The sequence below is a fragment of the Bacillus rossius genome, chromosome 2 (assembly GCF_032445375.1).
Source record: "Bacillus rossius redtenbacheri isolate Brsri chromosome 2, Brsri_v3, whole genome shotgun sequence".
Classification (NCBI taxonomy): Eukaryota; Metazoa; Arthropoda; class Insecta; order Phasmatodea; family Bacillidae; genus Bacillus; species Bacillus rossius.
The window spans coordinates 11,062,346-11,088,114 of record NC_086331.1 but is presented as its reverse complement, the minus strand read 5'-3'; the positions used below and the strand labels follow the sequence as shown (position 1 = coordinate 11,088,114).

General features: G+C 41.1%; 1 protein-coding gene across 1 annotated transcript in view; it reads left to right on the top strand.

The window, feature by feature from the left end:
- The first annotated feature begins 16,234 nt into the window (after positions 1–16,234).
- The window catches only part of LOC134529908 (bone morphogenetic protein 4), a 143,157-nt gene continuing 133,622 nt past the window's right edge, over positions 16,235–25,769 (top strand). The window contains exon 1 of the mRNA XM_063364466.1: positions 16,235–16,384. Coding sequence (XP_063220536.1) covers positions 16,235–16,384 — 150 coding nt within the window. The remainder of the gene's footprint in view (positions 16,385–25,769) is intronic.

Sequence of the window (25,769 nt, the reverse complement as noted above, 5' to 3'; positions counted from 1 at the left end):
CATGAAACAAAATGGCGGCCCCCAGGCTGGTACTGGCGCTGTGTTTACATTTCAATGTTTACATTGAGCCAGTAACAGCCTACTACTCCTACTGATATATATAATAAGTACTACAGTTGCCATGTGTATATTGTGTATTGTGTACCATAGACAATAAGATGTAGTGTCTAAATCTTCCATAGGAATATGTAAAGTAATGATAGGTCAGAGACTAAAGTACGACCTGGTTGTATATGTAACTTAAACAATCGCAGCTCTCCGACTGCTCTGTCAAGTAACTGTCAAAGGACTATCAGCAAAATGTTCAGGAATTTCTCCCATTTGCATCACCTGGTGGTGTTGCCTCTAATACAGCATATATGGGGCCTAATGCATTGTACAGGCAAGCTTACTGGATGCAGCAACCAACTGCTACTGAGTGTGGCCAGTGTGTGGAGGATAGTGAGGTTCCCAACTATGATTAGTAGTAAGGGTAGTCGGAAGTATAAAATACCGACTTGTGGACCAGACCAGCCAAATTCAGCCTTGGCTTGGACAGCCCAAAGAAAACTCGAATCTCGGAGAAACTGGCATTGGAGAGGGGACGAGGTGTTCTCGTGGCTTGATGCATCACAACAGAAGACAGGCAAAAATTAACAGTTCGCAGTGCAGTCAGGAGGTATAAAGTATCGAACTAGCCGCATAATTTGTGAAAGGTCTCAGAACTGCTGAAAAAATTAGTGGACTATGAGAGACGACAACTCGAAAAGCCTGCCCGACCACGAATGGTGAGGGATCACGCAGGTGACACCAGAAGCATGGCAGGGCGATGAGTTCATCGTTTCGTCGCAAGGTAGCGGGCGAGGCACGCCACTCGCGGTGAGGTGGTGGAGGCAAGAGGCAGCTCGCTGCTTTATGGCTCTGTTGCGCCTATGTTGCAGGCTGGCTATAGAGAACCTCTCACCGACACCTCTGTTAAAATATATGGGCACAACACAGGGTGTGTCTGCCATGCACAGGGCTTAGAAAGACATCAACAACTCGTGCATTCACGTTGGATAAGTGAATGCGCTTCAAAATTTTCCAAATCACCACTCCCTGATTTCTTGTAGAACATCGGGTTAGGCATCATTTAGCTATAGGGAGCAGGTTTCCTCCAGTGTGTTCGCTGGTTTATTGCTGCCTGCCACTTTTATCTTAGAGAGCCATAAAGGCTAAAATTCGCTTTTCCCCTGTGGTCTTGATCCCAGCGCACAGATGCACCTAGCTGGTTCGTCAGTTCCCTTTTCTTAGCAAGGCCATTTTTAATGCTAACAGAAAGCATATAAGTCTTGGTCTGGTATGTAAAGGTTCCTCCTTAACTTCATCCTTTTGAACCAAAGGGGCCCACAGCCACTTCAAATGTGTGAGACTGACCAGTGTGGAAGGGTTGTAGTTAAAAAAAATTGCCATATCAGAGATCTTCACAGCAGAGAAATCTGGGGAAAATTAAATCGAGAAGTAATATTGGGGATTTATTACTGAAATTTTCTCCTTCTCTTCCTTCCTACTAACGATGCTTCAGAGACCTACCTGCTACCGACTCTTCAAAAACAGTGGGCATCTTCCTTCCTGCTAGGACTCTTCGGGATGGTGGCATTCCCCTTCCTGCTAGCGACTCTTCAAAGATGATGAGCAGTTAAATCTCCTCCCCTGTCTTCTTACTTCCTCCAGGCATTCTCATCGACTATAACAGCCGGTCATCCCTGGCCGACACGTGGGACATTTCAGCTTTTAATAGTTTATGGTCCGAAGATCTTTGGAACCTACCTTGGTAACCCACGCAGCACTTTATTTAGGGCTCATCACCACTTAAGAATTATATCTGCATCATATGCAAATAGTTTATCCAAGACTCAAGTGGTTTTAGTATTCTGCCAAAGAGCATTCTAGAGTTTGTCAATGTTAATGTAGTGATGCTATTAGGGAATAGATACCACATACTAGGTTTTTGTTTCTTATATGTACGTAAAATGGCATAGTACCACATTACAGTCATACCTAAGTTAGTGCATATCTAGCTTAATAATAAATGCAGCGCATCACTTTGCATGACTTTGTATTCACTTATATTGACAATCTGTGCATCTACAGAACACCTTTTGAGGAACTTTTAAATCATATTTGTCAGGTGCGCGAAACATTGCATAAAGCAGAATTAACCTTTAGTCCAAACAAAATTGCTTGGGCAGAGATCCATGTATGCTACCTAGGGTTTATGATTTCCAATTGAGAGTTGAGGACCTATCCTGGCAAGGCAATGTCAGTTTTTTTTATTTTCATCCTCCCAAAAATTTGAAAGGCGTAAAACAATTTTTGGGGATGGTGGTGTTTTATACTAAATTCATTTCTAACTTTGCACAGTTGACAAACTCCATAACTTACCCGAAGAGGAAAAATGTGGATTTTGTTTGGGGAGCAGAACAGCAACCAGCTTTCGTTAAATTTAAAGAAGCTTTTGGTCAACCTCCTGTCTTAAAACTTCTCAATTTTAAGGAGAAATGTATGTTATTTTAAGATGCTAGTAACATTTCCATAGGCACGTCAGAGAAAAACTGACATATTGCACTACACCACCTACGTGCAGGAGTGTTTGGCATGTTTTTTTGGGATGGAAACGTTCTCAGAATATCTTGAACTAGGAGCTTTCGAGAAGTATAGAGACGATCAAGCTCTAAGTTGGCTACTTGCTTCAAAGTAACGTGATGGTATTCTAGCACATTTGTTAGCCAGATTGTCTGCCTTTAGCTAAGAGGTGGATCATACTTGTGAGACCGAAAACAAAGTTGACGACCCTCTTGCGTGGATTTTTAGTTATGAATAATTTTTCAACCTCAAAATCCTGTAAACAGTCAACCTGAACCTGAGATTAAAACAGTTGAAAAAAGTATTGTTTCAGAATTACAGCAGTTCCCGAATATCAGGATAAGTATAAAGAGTGTCAGAAGATTTTGAGTAGCATTTCCGAGGGAACATCAGAGTAGTGTCTGAATAAATGATTAATAGGGTTAACAACCAAAGCAGGTAAATTTCGTATTTTTGCACCAGAAGAAGTTCGCAGCATGATTTTTGACTTTTACCATAATTAATATTTTGGTTGTCATGTAGGTAATAACAGCATAGCTCGGATTAATCAGTTGTTTACTTGGCCGAGTTTCCGTAAAGAGTAAAAGAGGAAGGGTAAGGCTTGTGTAAAGTGTCAAAAGGCGAAATCACATAATGTCAAAAGTGAAGGTAAATATGATACTAATGCAGCTAGTTATTCTTGGAAACATTTGTATTAAGATGTTTTCGTTCCTTTGCTGCGAATCACCTCAGGTTATACTTATATCTTTGTGGGTGTAGATAGCATTACTAAGTTTTTTTTTTTCACTGAGAAATATTAGTGCTAGGGAAATATGAAGAATTCTGGAACAACACCTGTTTCCTAATTTTGGATTACCTGTTTTAATAGCTTAGGATAATGCCACATATTTTTCGTCAGTAGAGATAAAATGTCTGTTTTTACATGGGGAAGTAAATTGGTCGATGCTACCCTCTACCATCTCCAAAAAATATCTGTGAGAGATATAATCGGACCTAGAAGGTAGCTCTTTGGGCTCTCCTTGATGATTCGCAGTACAAGTGGGATGAATCCATGTATTACCTGGCTTTGTGTTTCAATAATATTGTAGTTGATACTACAATAACTATTCCATTTCAGCTGTTCTTAGAAAGTTCTTTGTTTCACCCTTTGGTTAATGTGTGGTGTTTGAAACCATTTTTGTGGGAATCTGTAAATAATTAAAACATTGAGGATACTCGGGCCGAGGTATCCATAAATTTAACCCAGTATCATTAGGAGCTGTCAGTGATGTATAATGTGAACAAAAATGATGAGTCATTTAAAGTCTGAGATTGAGTGTTACTTGAATCTCACTTTCTCAGCTCCAAAGGGGATTATTTTGCAACATAGTTGGCCCTCCGGAGGTTGGGCCCCTTCAAAATAATCAAGTTTTCAAACATATGTCAGTAGTTTTGGAGGGTCCAAACCAAACATGTCCATGTGAGCCAGTTAAGAAAATTTAAAAATTAGTGTCTTTTGGAATGATGTAAGTTTCTCAAATCAAAGTTGTATTTTTTGTTAAAGTTTTATAATGTGTTAATTAAACTGTCTCTCTTTTGTAAAAAGTATAAAGATTAAGATAAAGATTGTGTCCATCATATACAGTTTAAGTGTTTTAGAAACTCTATTGCCTCTCTAGTCAGTTCCTCTTTGTGAGAGGTTTGACGACACACATCGGAGCTCCCTCGGCTCGCACGGGACCGAGTGCGAGAGTGCGCAGCTCGAACGAGTGTTCTGCGGTGCAGAAAAGTGCGACGATCGGAACGAGCGCCGTCACCGGCTGTTCGATAGTCGCGCATGGAGACTATCGATTAGCGCTGTGCGATTTAAAACGGACGATTATAAAACACTTCCTGGTTGTTATAAATCACCAATTAATTAAAAACATTGTTCAATGTGCGACTATATTATTAAACATGGCTTAGTTCGACTACCGCTCCTTTACACTTAAGCGTGCGAAGATGACCCTTAGAGCCTGATCACCATAAGGGGTCTCGTTCAGTTGCATCTCACTCTGCGCTAGAGCCAAACGCGTTCGCGCACCACGGAGTTTACATCAATCTTTGTCACCATTGAGATGATTGGAATAAATAAATCTTTATGAATCCGTTTCCATCGGCACTGCACCTGGCCTCAATCTGCTTGGCGCTATTCGACTGGTCGCATAACTAATTGATATTTGTTCCTTTAGGACATGTTTCACATAGCCTGGTCACGAGGTGTGGACTAGGCTTCATGAAATGTGGACTTAGCCGCGAGGCTCTCTAGCTTAGTCCGCACAGGGTCTGCTAAATGGGCAACCGAACTTACAGATGATTCATTAACTGCTTTAAATATTTTATATTAGCTATCGACGAAGAAGGTTTTGTGGTTCGGAGACATCTGGTCTATACGTCTGACATTGTACATGACCTGGTCTCGTGGCCCGAAGATTCTTGGCCTATACGTAGAGCATTGTACATGAACTGGTTGGAATGTACTTCATGCACTGAAAAAAAATAGACTTCCATGTTAGGAAGTGCGACAACGAATTTATTTCGTCGGACATGTATAACTTGTCTAGTGTTGTTTTTCGTAGAATGTATGATTAAAAAACTCCACAAAATGTTATGGGAAAACAGAATTTATTATTTATTTTAAGCTTTAGTTATCCTTTCTGTAACCATCATAAAGTGACCACGGGATCCCCCTGCCTTGGTTACTTATTTAAATTATGCTGAAATAAATTCCAAGTAGTTCATGCCGTATGCATGTGAAAGATTGGAAATTCGTTTGTGGCATTTAAAGAACGATCAATTTTTAGACACAACCTTTTATTTGTTACAAGAACTGATTGACAGAGCTGTAAAATACAATCAACTAATGCCACAAGTATCATGAAACACAATTAATTATTGAACTGGTTATGGTTCACACGCCATGTAAAACCTCTGACATCTAGTTGGCCATACATGTTTATTAAACTGACGTATCTACAAACAAGTTATTGTCGTTACAAGATCTCTCACGAAGAGTAACTACCAGTTTTGCATAGCTGAACACAAGTTCAAGGTCAAGACTAAAGTATGATCGGCCGTGTACATCGTACATCGGACATAATTCGCTACGATCCCAAACCTCGCTAAATCTCACAAATTAAATTTGACATCGACTGCCTGTTGACGAGTCTGTCCAAGAAATGACTAACGTCAAATCATCTTATCCCTTGTCTTAGAACCTAAACAATACCAGATTGCGATTGCTAAACCCATTACCAACATCGTGATACAAATGGCTAGTATACAGGCTATACTATCGTCAAGCACGCCAATACTCGAAAGTGAACCCCCAAATGTCACGCACAAAATGTAGTAACAACATAAACTAACATAAACATAAACGAAATAAATAAAAAAAAAAAGACTGAAATGTGTGGAAATGTTATCTACTTGATCATATTAATGTGAAATAACCGATAGAATCTTAAACGATACAATTGGAAATTAAATAAATCAACATATACCGAAATGAGTCGGAAACCTAATATATCAAATTAAATCACTTAATACAATATAAATTGAATTTTTTGAACCCAAATGTAATTAAATAAATAAAATGAAGTAAAATTACATGAAAAACCATCAAAAGAACCCATTGTATCGTTTAAAGGCTTCTGAACCATCATAAGCAAGCAATTACAAATTCAAACACTAATGGATTAAGGCGAATAGAGCTTATTCCACTCAACAAGGTTACAAAAGGCCTATCCTGCTCACGATCACATGGAAATAATCAACCTCACTTTAAGCTTAGCTTCCTAATTTCTGTCGCTTCAAGAGCTCGACGACCAAGGAGCAATATGTCATACTGCCCTCAAAACCAAATCTACGATATCACTCATATGCATGCGCGCAGGGAAAGGAACCGAATCAGGAGGGGAGGGAGGGAGAAGTAATGCTGAACGGGAGGGGAAGCGCACGGTTGAGAAACAAAAAACAGTTGTCCCGCGGCGGGCACTTCAAAAATAACGAAGCCTTACCTGGCTCCCAGCTCATTAACATTGATCGAGAATCCAACCAAAGTCGGAAATCTATCGCGTCAATCATTATTTTAATAAGCAATTTTTTTGATGAATTTTGGAATTTTTCCGAATTTCTGGGTCAATTAATACACATTTCCAAGATAATGGTCATATCGGCTTACAGTAGGGTGGTATATGAAGAACTTAAGCTGCTTTTAGGATTTTGAACATGATTTATTAAATAAGTATTTTTTTGTCTAAAATATTTTTTTGCATTGATCAAGTATCGAACCAAAGACAGATATCTAGCGAATCAATCAGTATATTAATAGTGATTTTTTTTAATGAATTTTGAAATTTTTCCCGAATTTATAGCTAAATAATTACGATTTTCCAAGTTGGTGTTCAAACTTCAAGATGGCGGGTGCCATGGCAATAAATAATTACTGCACTCTAGCAGGTGAAAAATTAAACTAATATGGCGGCAGTACACTCTAGTAGACGAAAACAAAATGGCGGCCTCTAGCAGACAAAAACAAAATGGTGGATATGATGTCATACTATCTGGCGATATATACCTTGACATTAGTGGTGGGAGGTCAGTCTGCCGGCAGCTTCTGTGGAAAAAGGATTGGTCACATTTTTGTAAAAAAATTTTTCCTCACCAGGTTCGAAACAAGGACTACATTATGTAGGAAGTACATTTTTAAAATAATAATTTATTAAAATTTGATTAATTAATTTTTATAAATTTTTAAAATTTTCCCATTAAAATCTGATAATAATAATGTATTTTCAAGATGGCGACCATAACGAATATTGCAACGGTGTTTTTAAATACTACGTTATTGATTAATTTTTTTATGAATTTGAAATTTTTTCCCGATTTTCAAAATGGCGGTTGTAACGAAAATTGCAACATTCTGGAATACAAGATGGCGGCCATAACGAAATGCGCAACGATGACATCATATACAACCAAGATGGCAGGTGTAACGATATGTGAAACATTTCTAGAATCGAAGATGGAGGCTATAACGATATGTGCAATGGTGTTTTTAAAATAATTTTTATTAAAATTCTATTAATTAATTTTTTACGAATTCTAAAGTTTTTCTTGAATTTTTAGCTTAAATAATACTGATTTTCAAGATGGCGGCCATAACGATAATTGCAACAGTTATGCAACAATTCAATATGGCAGTCATAGCATCCTTTTTGACAAAATCATGACCTCGGCGGCTTAAAACGGCTTGTCGCTGGGGAATTTAAGCCACTTTGGGGAATTTGAAGGCGTTGGCATTTTTGAGGATTAAAATGGGAAATTTTCCATCAATACGGGAAATTTTCGCTCGAAATAGAGAAATTTTTAATTTTTCAAATTTTTTATATAATTTAACAGAATTTTTTTTTTTTTTTTACTAGAAACTGGACATTTTGACGGATTTTGGTGAATTTTGGGCAGATTTTGGAAAATTTTGAAGGTCAAATTTAATGGTCAAAGTCAATGTCATCCAAGATAGCCGCCGTGACGTCACAATACAAGATGGCAGCCGGCTTCTCCGGCTACAAAGGAAATTGGTTTTGCTTTAATGTAGTATATTTATTATATATTTATAATATTACTACATTAATCAGACAGTTCATCTAAAGAATTCACAGTATTAAATGTGCAAATTTCATAGTAATAGTAAAAAAAAATACCGATTCATCACATATGTTCACTATGTGTTACTTGATTACTAACTTAATTTACTACTTACTTTAAGAAATTGTAGTTAAAAAATTTTGTATCCCAGTGAGACAAAGAAACCCGCTTAGTTCGCTTAACAAACTTAAATCTAGAATGAAGGAAAATCATCTCACATTTTCATTTAGTGTAACAAGGTGTGGGTTTCTATGATTTGGTTGTTTATTTATTATAAATGTATGGACATTTGTTTCATAATAAAGGTTGATGTTTTAATTAGTAGATAATTAATTTTTTGTTTGAATTTAACTAACATACAATTTAATATAATTTTTAGTAATAATAAATCTATCTAGTATGAAATAATAAACCAATGGTCTGAGCTATGTATTTAATAATATTATAACAAAAAGATAAACAAAATGAATTGATACATACTTTCTTACAGCACAATATGTATAATTCAGTAATATGTTATTTTAAAAAAAATTGGTTGTCTGTAAAGTCGGTTTACGGACGATAGTTTAACGTGACGTCATAACAAAACATTAATGAAATGATTGCATAGTTTTATGAATAAAATTGAATAATTTTTATTGAATTATCACTATTTTGTATGGATACAAAGAAGGAGTGAAATGAAATCTACAATTTAATTGATAAATTTACTTTTATTTGCACTCATTAATTCAAATATGTTTATTACTTTAACGAAGATATTATTTTAACTATAACTTTTATACATGTTGCTATTCAACTTCTTCCAATCTGTGTTATTCTGTTAAGGATAGGACGATGATAGGAAAAGTAGGAAACGAATGGGAGTGTTTCAAGTTTAATGTGCCTCGAAAAAGTCAAATCGATGGTTGTTCCAATCGAGTGGAACAGAGATAGATGCGGCGCACGCGTACAATGAGCGTAACTGGACACAGCGTAACGGGACAATGTGCGTAACGGGACACTTTTTCGTGCGTACAACCGGCGTTCATCGATTTATTAGACGAAGTTTTAAAAATAATTGCAGCGTCGAAAGTTTGAACCGCTTCGAAACATACCCCACGATTACCACAATCTCGCGCTTAAACGCAACACTACCGAGACACGTGCGAAGTGATGGAGACACTTATTATGACAGTAATGGATTTCCATTAAGTATTTTAAAACTTGCGATTACTTCTTTCTAAGATTATTTTAGTTTACCAAATATATTTAAGGGTAGTTTTAACATCATAAAGTTTCGTTTGGCATACCATTACGTTTGTTCCATCCCCTAATGCTTACAAAAAAGACAATATAGGGATTTATAATGCTATTCATGGGTCCGCCCTCTTCACTTCCACTCGTGAGTTTACCAGAAAAATATAACACGTTCTATAACGGTTTTGGCTAAGACTTCGGGCATGAAAACTTTTATACCCAGAGCCAGACCCCTTAGAAGTGTACTGAAATGTTACCTACACGAGGACAGGCGCACTAACAGAAAATTGTATGAAAACTGCTAAGGAAATGGGTTTCGTTAGGGACTGGCTTTACTGCCCAGGGCAGTACCACGTCACTGCCATCTTTTATCTCGATAACTGCAAGATTTGGATGTTTTCGAAATTGATGCTGCGTCATCTTCTTAAGGCGTCCTTGATAAGAGTCCAACAGTGTTTCACATTTCGGAGAGCCTATTAGAAATAGGTTTGAATATATTCTCAAATTTCATGTAGATACTTCTTCTATCGCATTCTGTCGTCTTTAAATCTGCATCATTCAATTCAATTTATTTGTCAAGATCAAGAGCGCTATTTTAATAATTGCATTTAAGACTAGGAAAAACATTTTCATCATACAGCTTACTATTCTGATAGTCCAGTCACTTTAGCATAAAATACTTCCGATTGAGAGATAATAAGCTGAATTTTCGTATAAACCTTCATTTGGACGTTATAAAAGTTGTCTAAAAAGTCTCAAAACCCTCGTGTCTGCGTCGTAAGTTATTCAAGATCAAAGGGGAAAAAAAAAACAGTTTTCGCGATTATCTCCGATAATATTGCTCCAATGATGTTTACATCTATTATAAAAATCGTACAGCATAAAATTTGCGGAAAATTTTATTTGAAAATTTTTTTCATGCGCTCAACCGTTTTTGCGATAGAGGGCGGTGAGCCATACGTACTGTAATGCAAGGTCAACCGTGAATATAAGTGAATACTACCTTGAATTTTGAATTATTTGTATTCTTTATTAGTTAATACATTGTATTCAATAACATTTTACATATTTTTAATATATTCATTCAGTAATACTTACCTACTTTGTGTAATTAAAAACTCATTAAATGAAATACTTATCGTAGGTATATCTTAATTTATTAAAAGTAGATTTTAAGTAGAAATATAATTAATTAGTTTATCTTAAAATGTGTAAGTTTTCAGATATTACATAATTTATTATACTTATTATATTATGATAGTTATATTTATTTATTCAAAGTAAATTTTAAGTAGAAGTAAAACGAGTTAGTATATTTTAATTTTATTCTCTATTCAGCAGCTGTACATTTCTTACGATTTAAATTGATTTGCAATGAAAATCTATAATACTATAATAATACAAATAATTGAAAATTCAAGGTAGTATTCACACACATTTTCACGGTTGACCTTGCATTACAGTACGTATGGCTCACCGCCCTCTATCGCAAAAACGGTTGAGCGCATGAAAAAATATTTCAAATAAAATTTGTCGCAAAATTTATGCTCTACAATTTAATCGTGAACAACTATTTTTTTTTTACACCTTTGACATTGAATAACTTACGACGCAGACACGAGATTTTATGAGACTTTTGAGACAACTTTTAGAATGCCAAAATGAAGGTATATACGAAAATTCAGCTTATTATCTCTCATTCCGAGGTTGAGCGCTAATTTGACTGGACTATTAAGCCAAGTGGGTACATATTCGTCATTTAGCTTGTATATGAGCATAACTTTACAAGTAATGCTATTCCTTTTTTAACTTTCTTCCCATAAACGACCTGCAGCACCTATCACAACTTATCAGTTTGCGAAATGGGCTTCTAATATCTTCGAGCATTGTAGCTTTTACCAAAATTCTTGCTGCAGCAATTGCATTGTCAACCAGTCCGAGAAGAATGAGTCACCATGCCTGTAATTAATATAGCTGTGAACAATTTATTAATAACTATAAAATACACTATCATACTAGTTCTGTTTTACATTAACAGATGTCGCGTCAGGTCACGTTGAAATATAAAAAGTCAATGCAAAAGTAGTCCGAATTTAATTTAGCATAAGTTGCCATATATATAATATTGTTACGAACTACGAAGCAGAGCCGCGACGCGTGCCACATACCTGAGCGGACCCTCCAAAGGTAGTCTGGCTCGGGGTGTCTCACATGGCCACTGATGTCATGTACGCATAAGAGCAGCTTGAGCTCACCACCCCTCTCCCCTTACTCATCATCACTCTTCCTACTCGCCGTTATCTATCGCTGAACGGCCTTGGGAATTCCACGGGCCGCCGCGCGGAGTGGCATGAATAAACACCGCCTTTCTGGACTTTTCGGGCGTCGGGTTGTCCCGGGATAATGCGACTCGTCACAACCACTCTCGTCGGTTCGAGAAGGTGCGCCACAAGTACATAAGCAGCGACGCCGACTTCCGCGGCAGTTTCGAGCGAGTTCCGAGAGTTCCGAGAGTTCCGCGAGTAAAGGGAAGTGCGACATCGGCGAAGAGGGTGAGAGATCCCTTCGAGAGTGGCGCGAGACTGTGTGTGTGGACAGGCGCGAGGTAAGGGGCGAACCACTGTTGAGACTAGCTCCAGTGAGGAGTGCGAACTGTGGAACTTGGCAGACATTGAGTGACTTGCGAATAAACCTTTTTAAGTGCCAGTGATTGGTGATCGGACATTTTTAAGTACAATTATTTATCAGTAATGTAAATATTAGTAATTAATAAAAAAAGTAATAAAAATAATTGGGCTATCCCTTACGAACTCAGTTCCCCCCACTTAGGTCTTAACAATATACTAGCAGAATCTGGCAGATGTGGTCCCGCCAGTGTTTATATATTTACCTCCATATATATGTTTTTTTTGTAATCTAGAATATATCATGCGTTTGAAATGGTATTCCGTTTTAAACTCACGCACCAAATACTAATCACAGTCACAGTCACGGTTTAGTGTTATTGAGGATTAAGAACCGTACAAATCTCAATATACTAACTTTCATGGCGATCGGTTGAACGGTATAGAAGTTGCTGCGCTGCAGCGCCATCTAGTGTTGAGTTATTGCTAAGTGGATAGTGTGAAAATATTCTCTGTATAAATATATACACACACGCATTATTTATATATATATATAAATTTTCATGGCGATCGGTTGAACGGTGTAGAAGTTTATGCACTGCAATGCCATCTATTGGCGAGTTATAGCAAAATGGATAGCATTAAAACATTATTCGTGAAAAAACACTCAGAGGTGCGTACTTTCATGGTGATCGGTCAAATGGTGTCGAAGTTTGTCAACGTCATATATACCAACAGCCATTTATATATAATATTACAAATATTTATAATTTGCTGTGGTTCAAATCAGTCACTGTCTTATGTGGGATGCAGGATGCTTTATCGAAATTGCAATAGAAGAAGGGCTTCGCTTGATCCCACGTAGGGAGGACTTTGACATGTGTAGTCTCTCTCTTGTATGATGGTATTTCTTAGCTCTACTAATACATAGTTAATGACTGGGTGGCAATGTTTTTTTTTGTTTCTTGTTATTTGATCAAAATAGTTAAGTGCGGTTTTGATAACAGGACTATCCCAAGTCACGTATGTAAAAAAATCTATGGAAGATTGTGGACTCAGAGATACCTAGAAGCGCACGGAGGCAACCAATGTCAATTTCAACAGAAGTGCTACAAAGACTTGTTCTGAAATGTATATTTAGACGATTATAATACAGGTATGCATATGCTTAAAAACTATAAATATGCATTATAAGCGTAGTAGATTATGTCAAAAATATGTATAGATAATATCACATTTGCCCCGCAGTTGGCTCAACAGAAATGCTTAAACAAAAAAAGAAAGTTTTCAAACGTCTATATTATTTTATTTTTCTTATGATGTTGGAAGTGGTTCCAAAATTTAAAATAATTCATCGAGAGCCCCATTCCTCATTCAAATATTTGTATAGATAATTTCAGTAATTGTAACTACTTATTACAATATTTTTTTGGTGATATCTTTAGTTTTTATGACAAAGGTAAAATAAATTCGGAATGGCAAATATCCAAATCAAATGATATTTTGTGAGAACCGTACAGCCTTAACTGAGATTAGGCTATATGATGTGTTGAATTCCAGAGATTTAACTACAACATTCTTGTTATGTATATATCCTTTGCAGGAATACACATACATTCTTTAAATAAGGAAATTAGTTTAGTTTACTTGTTTTGTGTCAGAAATAAAAGTTGGAATAGTTCCTGAGTCGAAAGGCTGAAACTGCATGTAGTCGTAGCTATGTACCAGTGGCAGTACCGACCACCTTGGCCATGTGACGTGCAGTTTGCTAAGCACGAGGGCGTGTCCTATTCTCCGGGCGCTCGAGGATTGGTGGTCGAACCAAGCCCCGGAGGGTGGTTCGAGCCATCAGCTGTCCCCTTGCAGTCCCGTCCACAACTGCAATGTTCCAAACTGTGTCCGGCGGACACTGCTCACTGATAGGGAAGCCTAACATGTACATCAAGTTCTGTCCCTGCCCGAACACGCCCGAATATTCACCTTCGGCCAACCTCGGGCTTATTTATATATCCTATTTATATTTCTCTGTTTATGTTAATGTAGCTATACTAACCTAACTAACCATCCATAGTGTTTTAATGTAGCTAACCTAACCGACCACTTTTAATATTTGAATTCATCTTCCTGCGCAAAAATAAAACAATTCCCGAGGTTGGCCGAAGGTGAATATTCGGGCGTGTTCGGGCAGGGACAGAACTTGATGTACATCTTAGTCTTCTCATCACTGATAGGCCCACGCGAAACCTCTGATGCCAAGCGTGGTGTGGGCGATGCTCCAAATACATTGGTCAACTTGAACTTTTTGTCTCAATGTGTGTCCTTTGGTAGCATAGATGAATGAACACTCTTGATATTTGCTGTTTCCGGTTTCCGTTTCATAAGGTAAACCGAAAATAACGGACATTTATTACGTTTGCATTACAGAATAAATAAATATAATGACCTCTCACAAATTTCACAACTTAGCTGTGTACACATTTATAAAGCATACAAATAATAAACAAAAACAATCGAAAAACACTTATTTTTGCGCTCTATATTTACTGCGCTCTGGGGACTACTGTAGATATCAGTAGATTTGGACATCTGACATCGCGATTGTGGACAGGGCTGTTTTCCGTGTGACAATGTGACGTCATTCACATCAAGTTAAGAGCACGGACCACCCACAGACTTGGACTATTGTAGACGGGCCTTAAGTCTCTGAGTAGGATACTCAAACATTCGCCTCTTTCCATCATCGCAACGTACACGAATACATGTATTTGAGTGTGTTTGGTTATAGGTTATCTTTACTCATCCTTCTAAATGTAGTGCCTCAATTTTTAATACGGTGTTACCTTTATGATAGTTGTATTTGTTCAATTGATATTCTTATTACATTAAAGTATCTATAACACAAATAAAAATTTAAAAATACTATTTTAAGTAGTTGTGACTCTTTGACAAATTTAATTTAAACAGCTATAACAAAAACCTCGGTCATCACAACGGAATGTATAAAAATTACTACAGTTATAATTGTCTGAATTAGAATTTGATTATGAAAGCTCGTGTTACGAAATTACAGTGTTGTGACCACGGCCTGGGAAGTCACCGATGATCAAGCCAGCCACCCTTAAAGACACACACATTTTAAATCTCTTTCGACACCAAAGTGAGCTTCTCTGGCCTTGTACTCAACTACTGACGTCTGCTACTGACTGCCGGCAGGACGACAGTAGTGGTGTCCCTCTGGACAGTGTAGCAGTGTAGCACGAAACATCTCCTTGTTCAGTGTCCATGACGTATCACAGAAACCAGACCAATCGTAAAAAGCGTACTTAGGTGTTCGGTGACTGAATCCTGCCGCAGAATGAAAGGAACCTGTCTTAGCCTTTTATAAGTTATTACAGAGTTAATTCGGGAAACCACGGGGAATTGAAATCAGGAAGGCTGGTCCGAGTTTGGAACGAGCGTCTTCTGGAATGCGAGCCCAGTGTCGCACCATTACGCAGTTTCACTCTGCTGCCGCAGAACAGATTCGGGAAATTCTCTTAGCTGGAGTCATAACCTTTGATTAGGAGGAACTAAGTGGGATACCCGCTGGTTCGGCGATCAGAGTCGTGTTTCAACGCTCCCACCCCCACCCTAGTGACACGCTCTCACGTCGCCTTGGTTCTTGCCTGCCTTGGGGAGGGGGGGGGGGGTTGGGTGGTGTTGGGGAGGGGGGGGGGTATTGTTTAGAGGAGGGGCGGGTGCGAGCGGCGGCGGCCAGACACGAAGTTAGCCGAGTTCCCGGAATCTCGGGAGGTCCTTTGCCGCCCACGTGGCCCGGCATCACGCTTACTCGCTTGGTACGTTACGGTCGTGCGAGCGAGACAGAGGGGGATAGGTGGGCGGTTCCTGGAACGGTTACTCACGGCGCGATCCCTACGGAGGGACCATACATTTTTATTTGCTGTGTCCTAATTAGCCCTCCGCTACCCGCCCTCCCGGCGTTCCCCGAAGGAAGGTTCCGAGACGGCTTCCGGCAACAGGGAAGCTGTCGGCCCGGGGAGAGGGGGCGCGGGTATAAGTAGGCGGCGGCGGGGCGCGCGCGCCAGTAGTCGCCGACAGCGATGGTGCGCCGTGCCGCGCGCCGCGAGCTGTGGTTGGCAACCCTGCTGGTGGCGGCCGCCGGCGCGCTCGCGTCGCTGCGAGACAGCGAGGAACTGCGGCAGCGAGTGCTTCAAGGGTTGGGACTGGGCCGGCTGCCTGACCCCGCCAAGGTGAGGCGAGCGTCATTTGTATTTTACCGTTGGCCTTTCGAATGTTGCGGAGTCGCAGGATCCAAATCCTCTTCAAGTGGCCTAGTTACAGAATATTTGTGTCACATGCCCACTCCGGAACTTCAAGCAAACAAAAAACTTATTTAATTGAACGCATCTCAAGTTTTTTTTTAATAAGCCCTCGACAATTCATTCTGCTAGAACGATCGTGCCAAACCTAACTGAGGAACACTTGATTTTCTCCCCGAATTCAACGCCACTTTGAATAAAATTTTCTTCCTGTGTCTCAGTCAGTAAACTTTGGCTAGTGACAGTTTCGAAACATTAGTCTTCACCAGCGTATCCGTCTCACAGTGACCCACAAACTGTGTTTCGTTTCTCAGTTGGGGCCATCTGTTCACACACTATCTGAACGAATTTTTATGTTCGGCCTATTTCATGCATCAACTACACAAAGATTTTATGTGCTGACTTCATATTTGCTTGAATTGTGCGCGGCAACGAGCCTATTGTTAATTTTAGTGGGATAACTAAATTACTTGAGATGCAATTATGTGTGTAAGGTACATGAGAACCAAAGACTTCTAGACACTGAGTACTGTATGTGTGTCCATGGGTGGATACTATATTATGTAATGTTTTGTTCTAGTTCAACATCGTAAAATTTCTTATTAGTGCAGTTCTAAATTTTTTGTATTCTTCTACCAAACTTTCAAATTGACACTGCTACGGACTTTTACAGTCAATTGTTACTAATATAAACGAGTTACTAATTCTTGTTAGACTGAATTTAATCAAACTAAACTAAGTTTAGTGCCACGAAATTATGTTAATGGTTCCTTTTTGCGTATCCAGTTGCGTTTAACACAAAATTAAATAAAGAAAGGAATCCGATGTTTTGTGCTTCAAAGCTGTATAATTACCAATATTTTAACGTAAAAAAAAATGTAAGCAGTTGCACGTGTTTATGTGAAACTGTACTATAACAAAAATAAATTTCATTTTGAAATTTTCGAATTATAGAACTTTTATATAAACTGGATACGCAATAAAGAACAACTAATATTTGAAATCCGTTTGCAGTCTGTGACAGTAAATTAGTGCTGTTAGTTCAGCAGGAAAAGGTTTAGTTGAACTAAGGCCTAGTGTTTTTAGATTTGTTGCCACCTTGAACTTTGCCATCGATTTGTTTACTTTACATTGATAACAATCACTGCGGTCTTGTCGCTTACCAACGCAGTTATTTAAAAACTATTTCAGCTTTTTTTTTTGTTTCTTGAAAATGTTTTTGAAGTAGCCCTAAATTAAAAACGTCTTCAAGGAAAATCTCCAATGTGAATTTTTTTTAAGGTACCAAACGATGTGTAAAGCTGAGTAAAAAAAAAATTAAATCGTGTCAGCATTCTTAACGTATGTGAAGTTACGTAATAAATTTAAGGATCCATACACGCACGGATATAAATGTAATTTATTGTATTCAAATATATACATTTTTGACATTAAGACTAATAGAATTTGTGTTTAAAAAATGTTTAATGAACAAAATATGAATTACATAGTTCTCTAAGTATTCTAAGTAATATTTGGGGATACAGGAAGTGCTTAGTTATTCCGTCATCAAGACTTTGTCTCAGATGCTATGTGTTCATTTACTTGTCTTGTCATTACTTTGTTTGAGGGCTTTTCCTGTATATTTATCAAATTGACTCTCTTGCATTTTATGTTTCGTCTCGAACATTATAAATAGATATATAATAAATATTATTTAGAACCGGTTAAAAAAAAAAAGATCACGCAAAAGTTCATAATTATGATCACTTTCGTGACATTTACAGCTTGAAAATAAAATTTGGTTAGTATCTGGTGAGTGTGTATGGAAAGTAGTCTAGATCCCGATACCATAACAATGTTGATGACATCACGATCATGGTTGTTCTTGACGTCATTACGGAACAAGCGCGGGAATATAGGGAATTTGGGCGGGGAACATTCATGCGATAGTTTTGTTTCTTTATTAAACTAACTTTCGAGTATCTTATTGCATGCTAAGCCCTACCTGTTCTAGTATAGAACACGATACAGAAGATATATTTCCCACGGTATCATATTGTATATTATAATCCCGCTCGGTTTAAAAGTACATTTTGCGAAATCATTTTTTTTTTTAAATTTAATTATTCATTTTCAAAATGATTTTAACGTCTCAGGTTTTCGTAAAGTATGCTATGGGCCTAACTATTGTTAATATAACGCAATATCGAAGATATCTCAAAAATATCTTTTAATTTTCAACCTATTCACGCTTTTTGACGTGACAACGTCTCATAAATCGATGAACGCCGGCTGCACGCACGAAAAAGGATGACTCATTGTCCCGTTACGCTCATTGTACGCTTGCGCCGCATCTATCTCTCCTCCACTCGATTGGCCTATGCGTCCGAGGAGAAGAACGACAGCGGCAGCACACAACTTACATCTACACGTGAACTGTTTCGTCGACTGTTTATAAAGTGAAGTGAAAAGTTAATGTGGTTTCCATTGCTTATTACAACAAAAATTTCGGCAATAAAGGTTAATTATTCTTGCATTTTAAAAATCTGATTACTAGTATAATTTCAAGTATTTATTCTTTTATTATTAAAATTAAAATGATTCAATTTTATTCATAAAAGTATGCAATCAATTCATCAATGTTTTGTTATGACGTTGTCTCGTTAAACTATCGTCCGTAAACCGACTTTACAGACAACCACTTTTTTTTTGGCACTTGGAACCTCGAGCACGCAGAGAACTACCGACACGTGGAACCCGCCATGCCTTTGAGCTGCTCCCAGTAGCTCTCGCTACACGCGATAACCACGGACGAGCGCGATGACACAATTGCTCGCCAATGCAGTTTGTGCTGCGCTGAGATGCATCCCGAGTGACTCCAATTAAGGTGCATGGCTGATTTTCGGCGGTATTGTCGCGCGAACAAGCTTGTGCTTTGAGCTACGTGTACAAGGCTGTGTGCGATGCCGGTCTCTGACGTTTGCCAGGAGAAGGTGGTTGTCGAGGAAGCGAAATTGTCATACACACGGCTATATTTTTATTATTTATTTATTTATTTTTACATCATTTACACAGAAGCATTACGTTTTGCACAATTTCAACGATCACAACAGCAAGCATGTGCGTGAGTGCTACTATTCTCTTTATGCTACCTGCTTAATTTGAACAGTTTTATAATACAATGAAACTAATTATTACAAAAGTGATAAAAACACAAAACTAAACAAAACAAAAAAAACTTGACTATTTTAGATACTATTTTTAAGAGCAAATTGTTAGGTTTGAGAAAGTATGAATAAAAAATTTATTAAAAATGAAATCATGATTTTTAAAATAAACGAGAATATGCTAACATAGAAAAGAAATCCCTTTTTAAATAATAGAAAAATCTCATCAGTTATATTATACAGCCAAAGTCTGATTTTGATTTGAAAATTACTTTTAGTTTTTTTTATTTTTTCAGAAATAATTGGTTCGATTTTTTGAAGCAAATATTCTAAAAATCTCAGAGAAATGGTTTTATGAGGAAGTGGAACTTTCTCGTAAAAAAAATGTGGACACCTTCTTGCTCACCTCAACTTTTGGCGAAATTATGACGGGCTTGTTTCCTGTGGATGTGTGTCGATTATGCTAGCGACCAGAATTCAATGACAAGTACACTAGTTTATGCCTTATTTACTAGTTCGTGCGATACAGGAACAGTTCTTTTATTAGCAAATTGCCTGTGCAGTTCCAGTGTAAAATGTTAGTAAAACCGTTTACATTTCGTTTAAAATTTTGGGTGTAATATGTTATCTACAATTTCCTGCACTAAAATGTACATTCCGTTCCACTGGCAAGCACACAAACGTTCGCCACGTGACAGCTGGAACAGCAACTAGAACCTTTGAATATATATACTGTATAGAAGTCGCCAGCCCAGGTTAAAATTTCTAATACGGTTTTGAGGTAGTTGGTTAATTCACCGCCGCAATCGCCACCATCTCTAGGGCATCGACTTGTGGTGGTCCCTAGCGAACAAGTGTCGATCTCTTCAAACACCCCTTCCCCCTCCCGTTAAACGAACTTGAGCTGCAGTGAATGATTGATCGGGGGTGCGGGGAATGACAGCGGGCGACAGAGCTGCGCTCTAACATGTGAATAACAACTAAGACGATACAGGGCGTTACGGCAGCGCACTGCAGCGGTGAAGTTCCCAAGCTGCTCATCATACGCTTCTGAAAAACGTAGAGTAAATCCTATCCACTCGCGACTTCTATACAGTATATATATTCAAAGCTAGAACTAAGTGTTTGTTTGGGAAGGGTCTGGGTTAGGGAAGACTCTAGGTGCGTTCCATACCGAAGCCTTTACGCATAATCATGCTGGGATTAGCCATGCAGGGAGACGGTCGCATGCATCATGAGTAGAGACCTGCAAAATTCGCGGTTTCGATGGCCTTCAGGATAGACTGCACATACCCCTGTACACTCGGGCAAATAACGCAAGTTCATTGGCTGCCGACTTGTAAGTCGTCTCAGCTGTTTTGTCTGTGGTTCGATCCTTCTTTGGTTGAGGGTTTATAACTGTTTTGAGATTCGTCCAGATGAACAGTAAGCCAATAGCAAAATTATCTAAGAGGTATATGTGTTTGAATTCTAGCCTATCACCGAATTAATCCGCGAATTGTGCAGGTCTCTAATCATGAGCTTTGTTTGGGGATTTGCCGGGCCATGGCAGCGATTGATGCTTGATGATTGATGATTGATTGATTGATGATTGATACTGGTTAAGTTGGGTCCAGGTGAAACCTGCATAGACACAGGGCCCATTCATGCGGGGTTAAACAGTGCAAGCATTAAGCCGGCAGGTTCAGTACCGGACAAGAAGGATGGTCCAGGAAGAAGAGTTGGTCGGGGCAGAAAAGACTGAACCATGCTGGGGTCGGGAGCTATTGGTGTTTGTGCGCGCCTGGGTTGGTACCAGTGGCGCATGCGCCCCTGGCGGCGGCCGACAGCGTTCGTCGCCCTTCGCGCGGGGAGGGCAGCAGTGTTGCCAGATGTACTGAATTCGGGTACACGTACCCAAATCTCTGTACCCGGTACCCGAGACCAACCTCTCTGATACGCAATTGTACCCGAATTTACCAAAAACTAAAATATTACTAGTGTGTATAAACCTGTTCTTATGTGTTAACTTGTGCTGCGTTTTTAGTTTGTACTAGCTGAACCACGAATGCAAAAATTAAATACGGCGGTAGTGAAAGTTTTATTTCTAAATGGAGCAAGATCTCGCAATTGAAATTGCCCGATAAACGCGTGTTACATCTGACACATAACAGATTCTAATATTTATGCCTCTAAGGTGGCACTGTTTTGATTTGATAGCTCCGAGTCGACTTTAACACTATTTAAACCGCATCGCAAAAGAAAAAACTAAAAAAAAGTGAAAATATTATTATTTTTTAAAATCTTCTGTTAAATTTAATTTTAACCATTTAATATAATAAGTGTGAGTGATGTGAACAGGCGGCTGAAGCTAAGCTTTTGTATCAAGTTAGTCACTGCGCTATTACCAACCTCGAAATAAAGCACCAACCAGTATGATTTAAAGGCATGATCCGTATTCTAGCCATAATAATTGGTTTTCGATAACCTAAAACTCGTTATTTTGCATCTTAAAATATTTTATGGTTATGAAGCTTTTAGTTTATCGAAATTTTCGTTTTGGTTGTGGACATACATAAAATTATTTGAAATGATGATCATATTGTTACACTTCTTTTTATTTATTTTGGCAGAGGTTAATTGTACCATGCACGCGTAAACGTTTGTGGTTTTTGTTGCTGGATAACTTGAAAATACTAATTGAATTAGTTTCAAAAATGGGACGAAAATGATATTATGTGTGGGTTATAAAATAAAACCTCTCAAAAATGAGACTATTGAGAAAAAAACATTTACATATCCCGGGAAACAAAACATCTGAAGGTGAAATCTGAGCTTTCTTCCTAAAGCGGGGAGCTTCTTTTACCAAAGATGCCTGCAAACATAAGTTATGACTAAGTAAACTGATACATATAATATTTCCGACTTATCACACACACTTGGTTCAGTTTTGCATCCCATTACAATACTTATTGAAATTATAATCAAAGATATTTAAAGAAGGCACTCGGCTGTTATGGCGGAGTTCTAAAAAAAATATGTTAAGAGAATTCCTCGAAACAGTTAATTTAATTATTAAGATATATCACGCCATTAAGGATTTCTTTAGAACCAAGTGACTTTATTTCATTAATAATTGTCTTGCATTGTTATGTTTACAGTATTCATTTCACGTGAATATTATTTTTGAAAATCCAAATTAGCGACGGGGTTCACTAAACACCGGCTAGTGACGCGGCTCATGTCTCTGTCACGCGCTACCTCAGGACCCAGTGACGACCTGACTCATCCTCTGCCCGCCTCTGCCATGTAGACGGCACTCGCTGTGCGAGCACCCGCTCTGCGCTCGGGAAGATCCTCTTTGTAGCCGTGCCGGTGCAGTGGGTCCGGGTTACCACTACTCGCCCAGCGAGTGGCCACTCCTTGGTGGAGGACTCCAACCCACGTCCCTGCCCGCCTCTGCCATGTAGACGGCACTCGCTGTGCGAGCACCCGCTCTGCGCTCGGGAAGATCCTCTTTGTAGCCGTGCCGGTGCAGTGGGTCCGGGTTACCACTACTCGCCCAGCGAGTGGCCACTCCTTGGTGGAGGACTCCAACCCACGTCCCTGCCCGCCTCTGCCATGTAGACGGCACTCGCTGTGCGAGCACCCGCTCTGCGCTCGGGAAGATCCTCTTTGTAGTCGTGCCGGTGCAGTGGGTCCGGGTTACCTCTACTCGCCCAGCGAGTAGCCACTCCTTGTTGGAGGACTCCAACCCACGTCCCTGCCCGCCTCTGCCATGTAGACGGCACTCGCTGTGCGAGCACCCGCTCTGCGCTCGTGAAGTTACCTCTTTGTAGTCGTGCCGGTGCAGTGGGTCCGGGTTACCACTACTCGCCCAGCGAGTAGCCACTCCTTGGTGGAGGACTCCAACCCACGTCCCTGCCCGCCTCTGCCATGTAGACGGCACTCGCTGTGCGAGCACCCGCTCTGCGCTCGTGAAGACCCTCTTTGTGCCTGTGAAGTGGGTCCGGGTTACCACTACTCGCCCAGCGAGTAGCCACTCCTTGGTGGAGGACTCCAACCCACGTCCCTGCCCGCCTCTGCCATGTAGACGGCACTCGCTGTGCGAGCACCCGCTCTGCGCTCGTGAAGACCCTCTTTGTGCCTGTGAAGTGGGTCCGGGTTACCACTACTCGCCCAGCGAGTAGCCACTCCTTGGTGGAGGACTCCAACCCACGTCCCTGCCCGCCTCTGCCATGTAGACGGCACTCGCTGTGCGAGCACCCGCTCTGCGCTCGGGAAGATCCTCTTTGTAGCCGTGCCGGTGCAGTGGGTCCGGGTTACCACTACTCGCCCAGCGAGTGGCCACTCCTTGGTGGAGGACTCCAACCCACGTCCCTGCCCGCCTCTGCCATGTAGACGGCACTCGCTGTGCGAGCACCCGCTCTGCGCTCGGGAAGATCCTCTTTGTAGCCGTGCCGGTGCAGTGGGTCCGGGTTACCACTACTCGCCCAGCGAGTAGCCACTCCTTGGTGGAGGACTCCAACCCACGTCCCTGCCCACCTCTGCCATGTAGACGGCACTCGCTGTGCGAGCACCCGCTCTGCGCTCGTGAAGACCCTCTTTGTGCCTGTGAAGTGGGTCCGGGTTACCACTACTCGCCCAGCGAGTAGCCACTCCTTGGTGGAGGACTCCAACCCACGTCCCTGCCCGCCTCTGCCATGTAGACGGCACTCGCTGTGCGAGCACCCGCTCTGCGCTCGTGAAGACCCTCTTTGTGCCTGTGAAGTGGGTCCGGGTTACCACTACTCGCCCAGCGAGTAGCCACTCCTTGGTGGAGGACTCCAACCCACGTCCCTGCCCGCCTCTGCCATGTAGACGGCACTCGCTGTGCGAGCACCCGCTCTGCGCTCGGGAAGATCCTCTTTGTAGCCGTGCCGGTGCAGTGGGTCCGGGTTACCACTACTCGCCCAGCGAGTGGCCACTCCTTGGTGGAGGACTCCAACCCACGTCCCTGCCCGCCTCTGCCATGTAGACGGCACTCGCTGTGCGAGCACCCGCTCTGCGCTCGGGAAGATCCTCTTTGTAGCCGTGCCGGTGCAGTGGGTCCGGGTTACCACTACTCGCCCAGCGAGTAGCCACTCCTTGGTGGAGGACTCCAACCCACGTCCCTGCCCACCTCTGCCATGTAGACGGCACTCGCTGTGCGAGCACCCGCTCTGCGCTCGTGAAGACCCTCTTTGTGCCTGTGAAGTGGGTCCGGGTTACCACTACTCGCCCAGCGAGTAGCCACTCCTTGGTGGAGGACTCCAACCCACGTCCCTGCCCGCCTCTGCCATGTAGACGGCACTCGCTGTGCGAGCACCCGCTCTGCGCTCGTGAAGACCCTCTTTGTGCCTGTGAAGTGGGTCCGGGTTACCACTACTCGCCCAGCGAGTAGCCACTCCTTGGTGGAGGACTCCAACCCACGTCCCTGCCCGCCTCTGCCATGTAGACGGCACTCGCTGTGCGAGCACCCGCTCTGCGCTCGGGAAGATCCTCTTTGTAGCCGTGCCGGTGCAGTGGGTCCGGGTTACCACTACTCGCCCAGCGAGTGGCCACTCCTTGGTGGAGGACTCCAACCCACGTCCCTGCCCACCTCTGCCATGTAGACGGCACTCGCTGTGCGAGCACCCGCTCTGCGCTCGTGAAGTTCCTCTTTGTAGCCGTGCCGGTGCAGTGGGTCCGGGTTACCACTACTCGCCCAGCGAGTGGCCACTCCTTGGTGGAGGACTCCAACCCACGTCCCTGCCCGCCTCTGCCATGTAGACGGCACTCGCTGTGCGAGCACCCGCTCTGCGCTCGGGAAGATCCTCTTTGTAGTCGTGCCGGTGCAGTGGGTCCGGGTTACCACTACTCGCCCAGCGAGTGGCCACTCCTTGGTGGAGGACTCCAACCCACGTCCCTGCCCGCCTCTGCCATGTAGACGGCACTCGCTGTGCGAGCACCCGCTCTGCGCTCGGGAAGATCCTCTTTGTAGCCGTGCCGGTGCAGTGGGTCCGGGTTACCACTACTCGCCCAGCGAGTAGCCACTCCTTGGTGGAGGACTCCAACCCACGTCCCTGCCCACCTCTGCCATGTAGACGGCACTCGCTGTGCGAGCACCCGCTCTGCGCTCGGGAAGATCCTCTTTGTAGCCGTGCCGGTGCAGTGGGTCCGGGTTACCA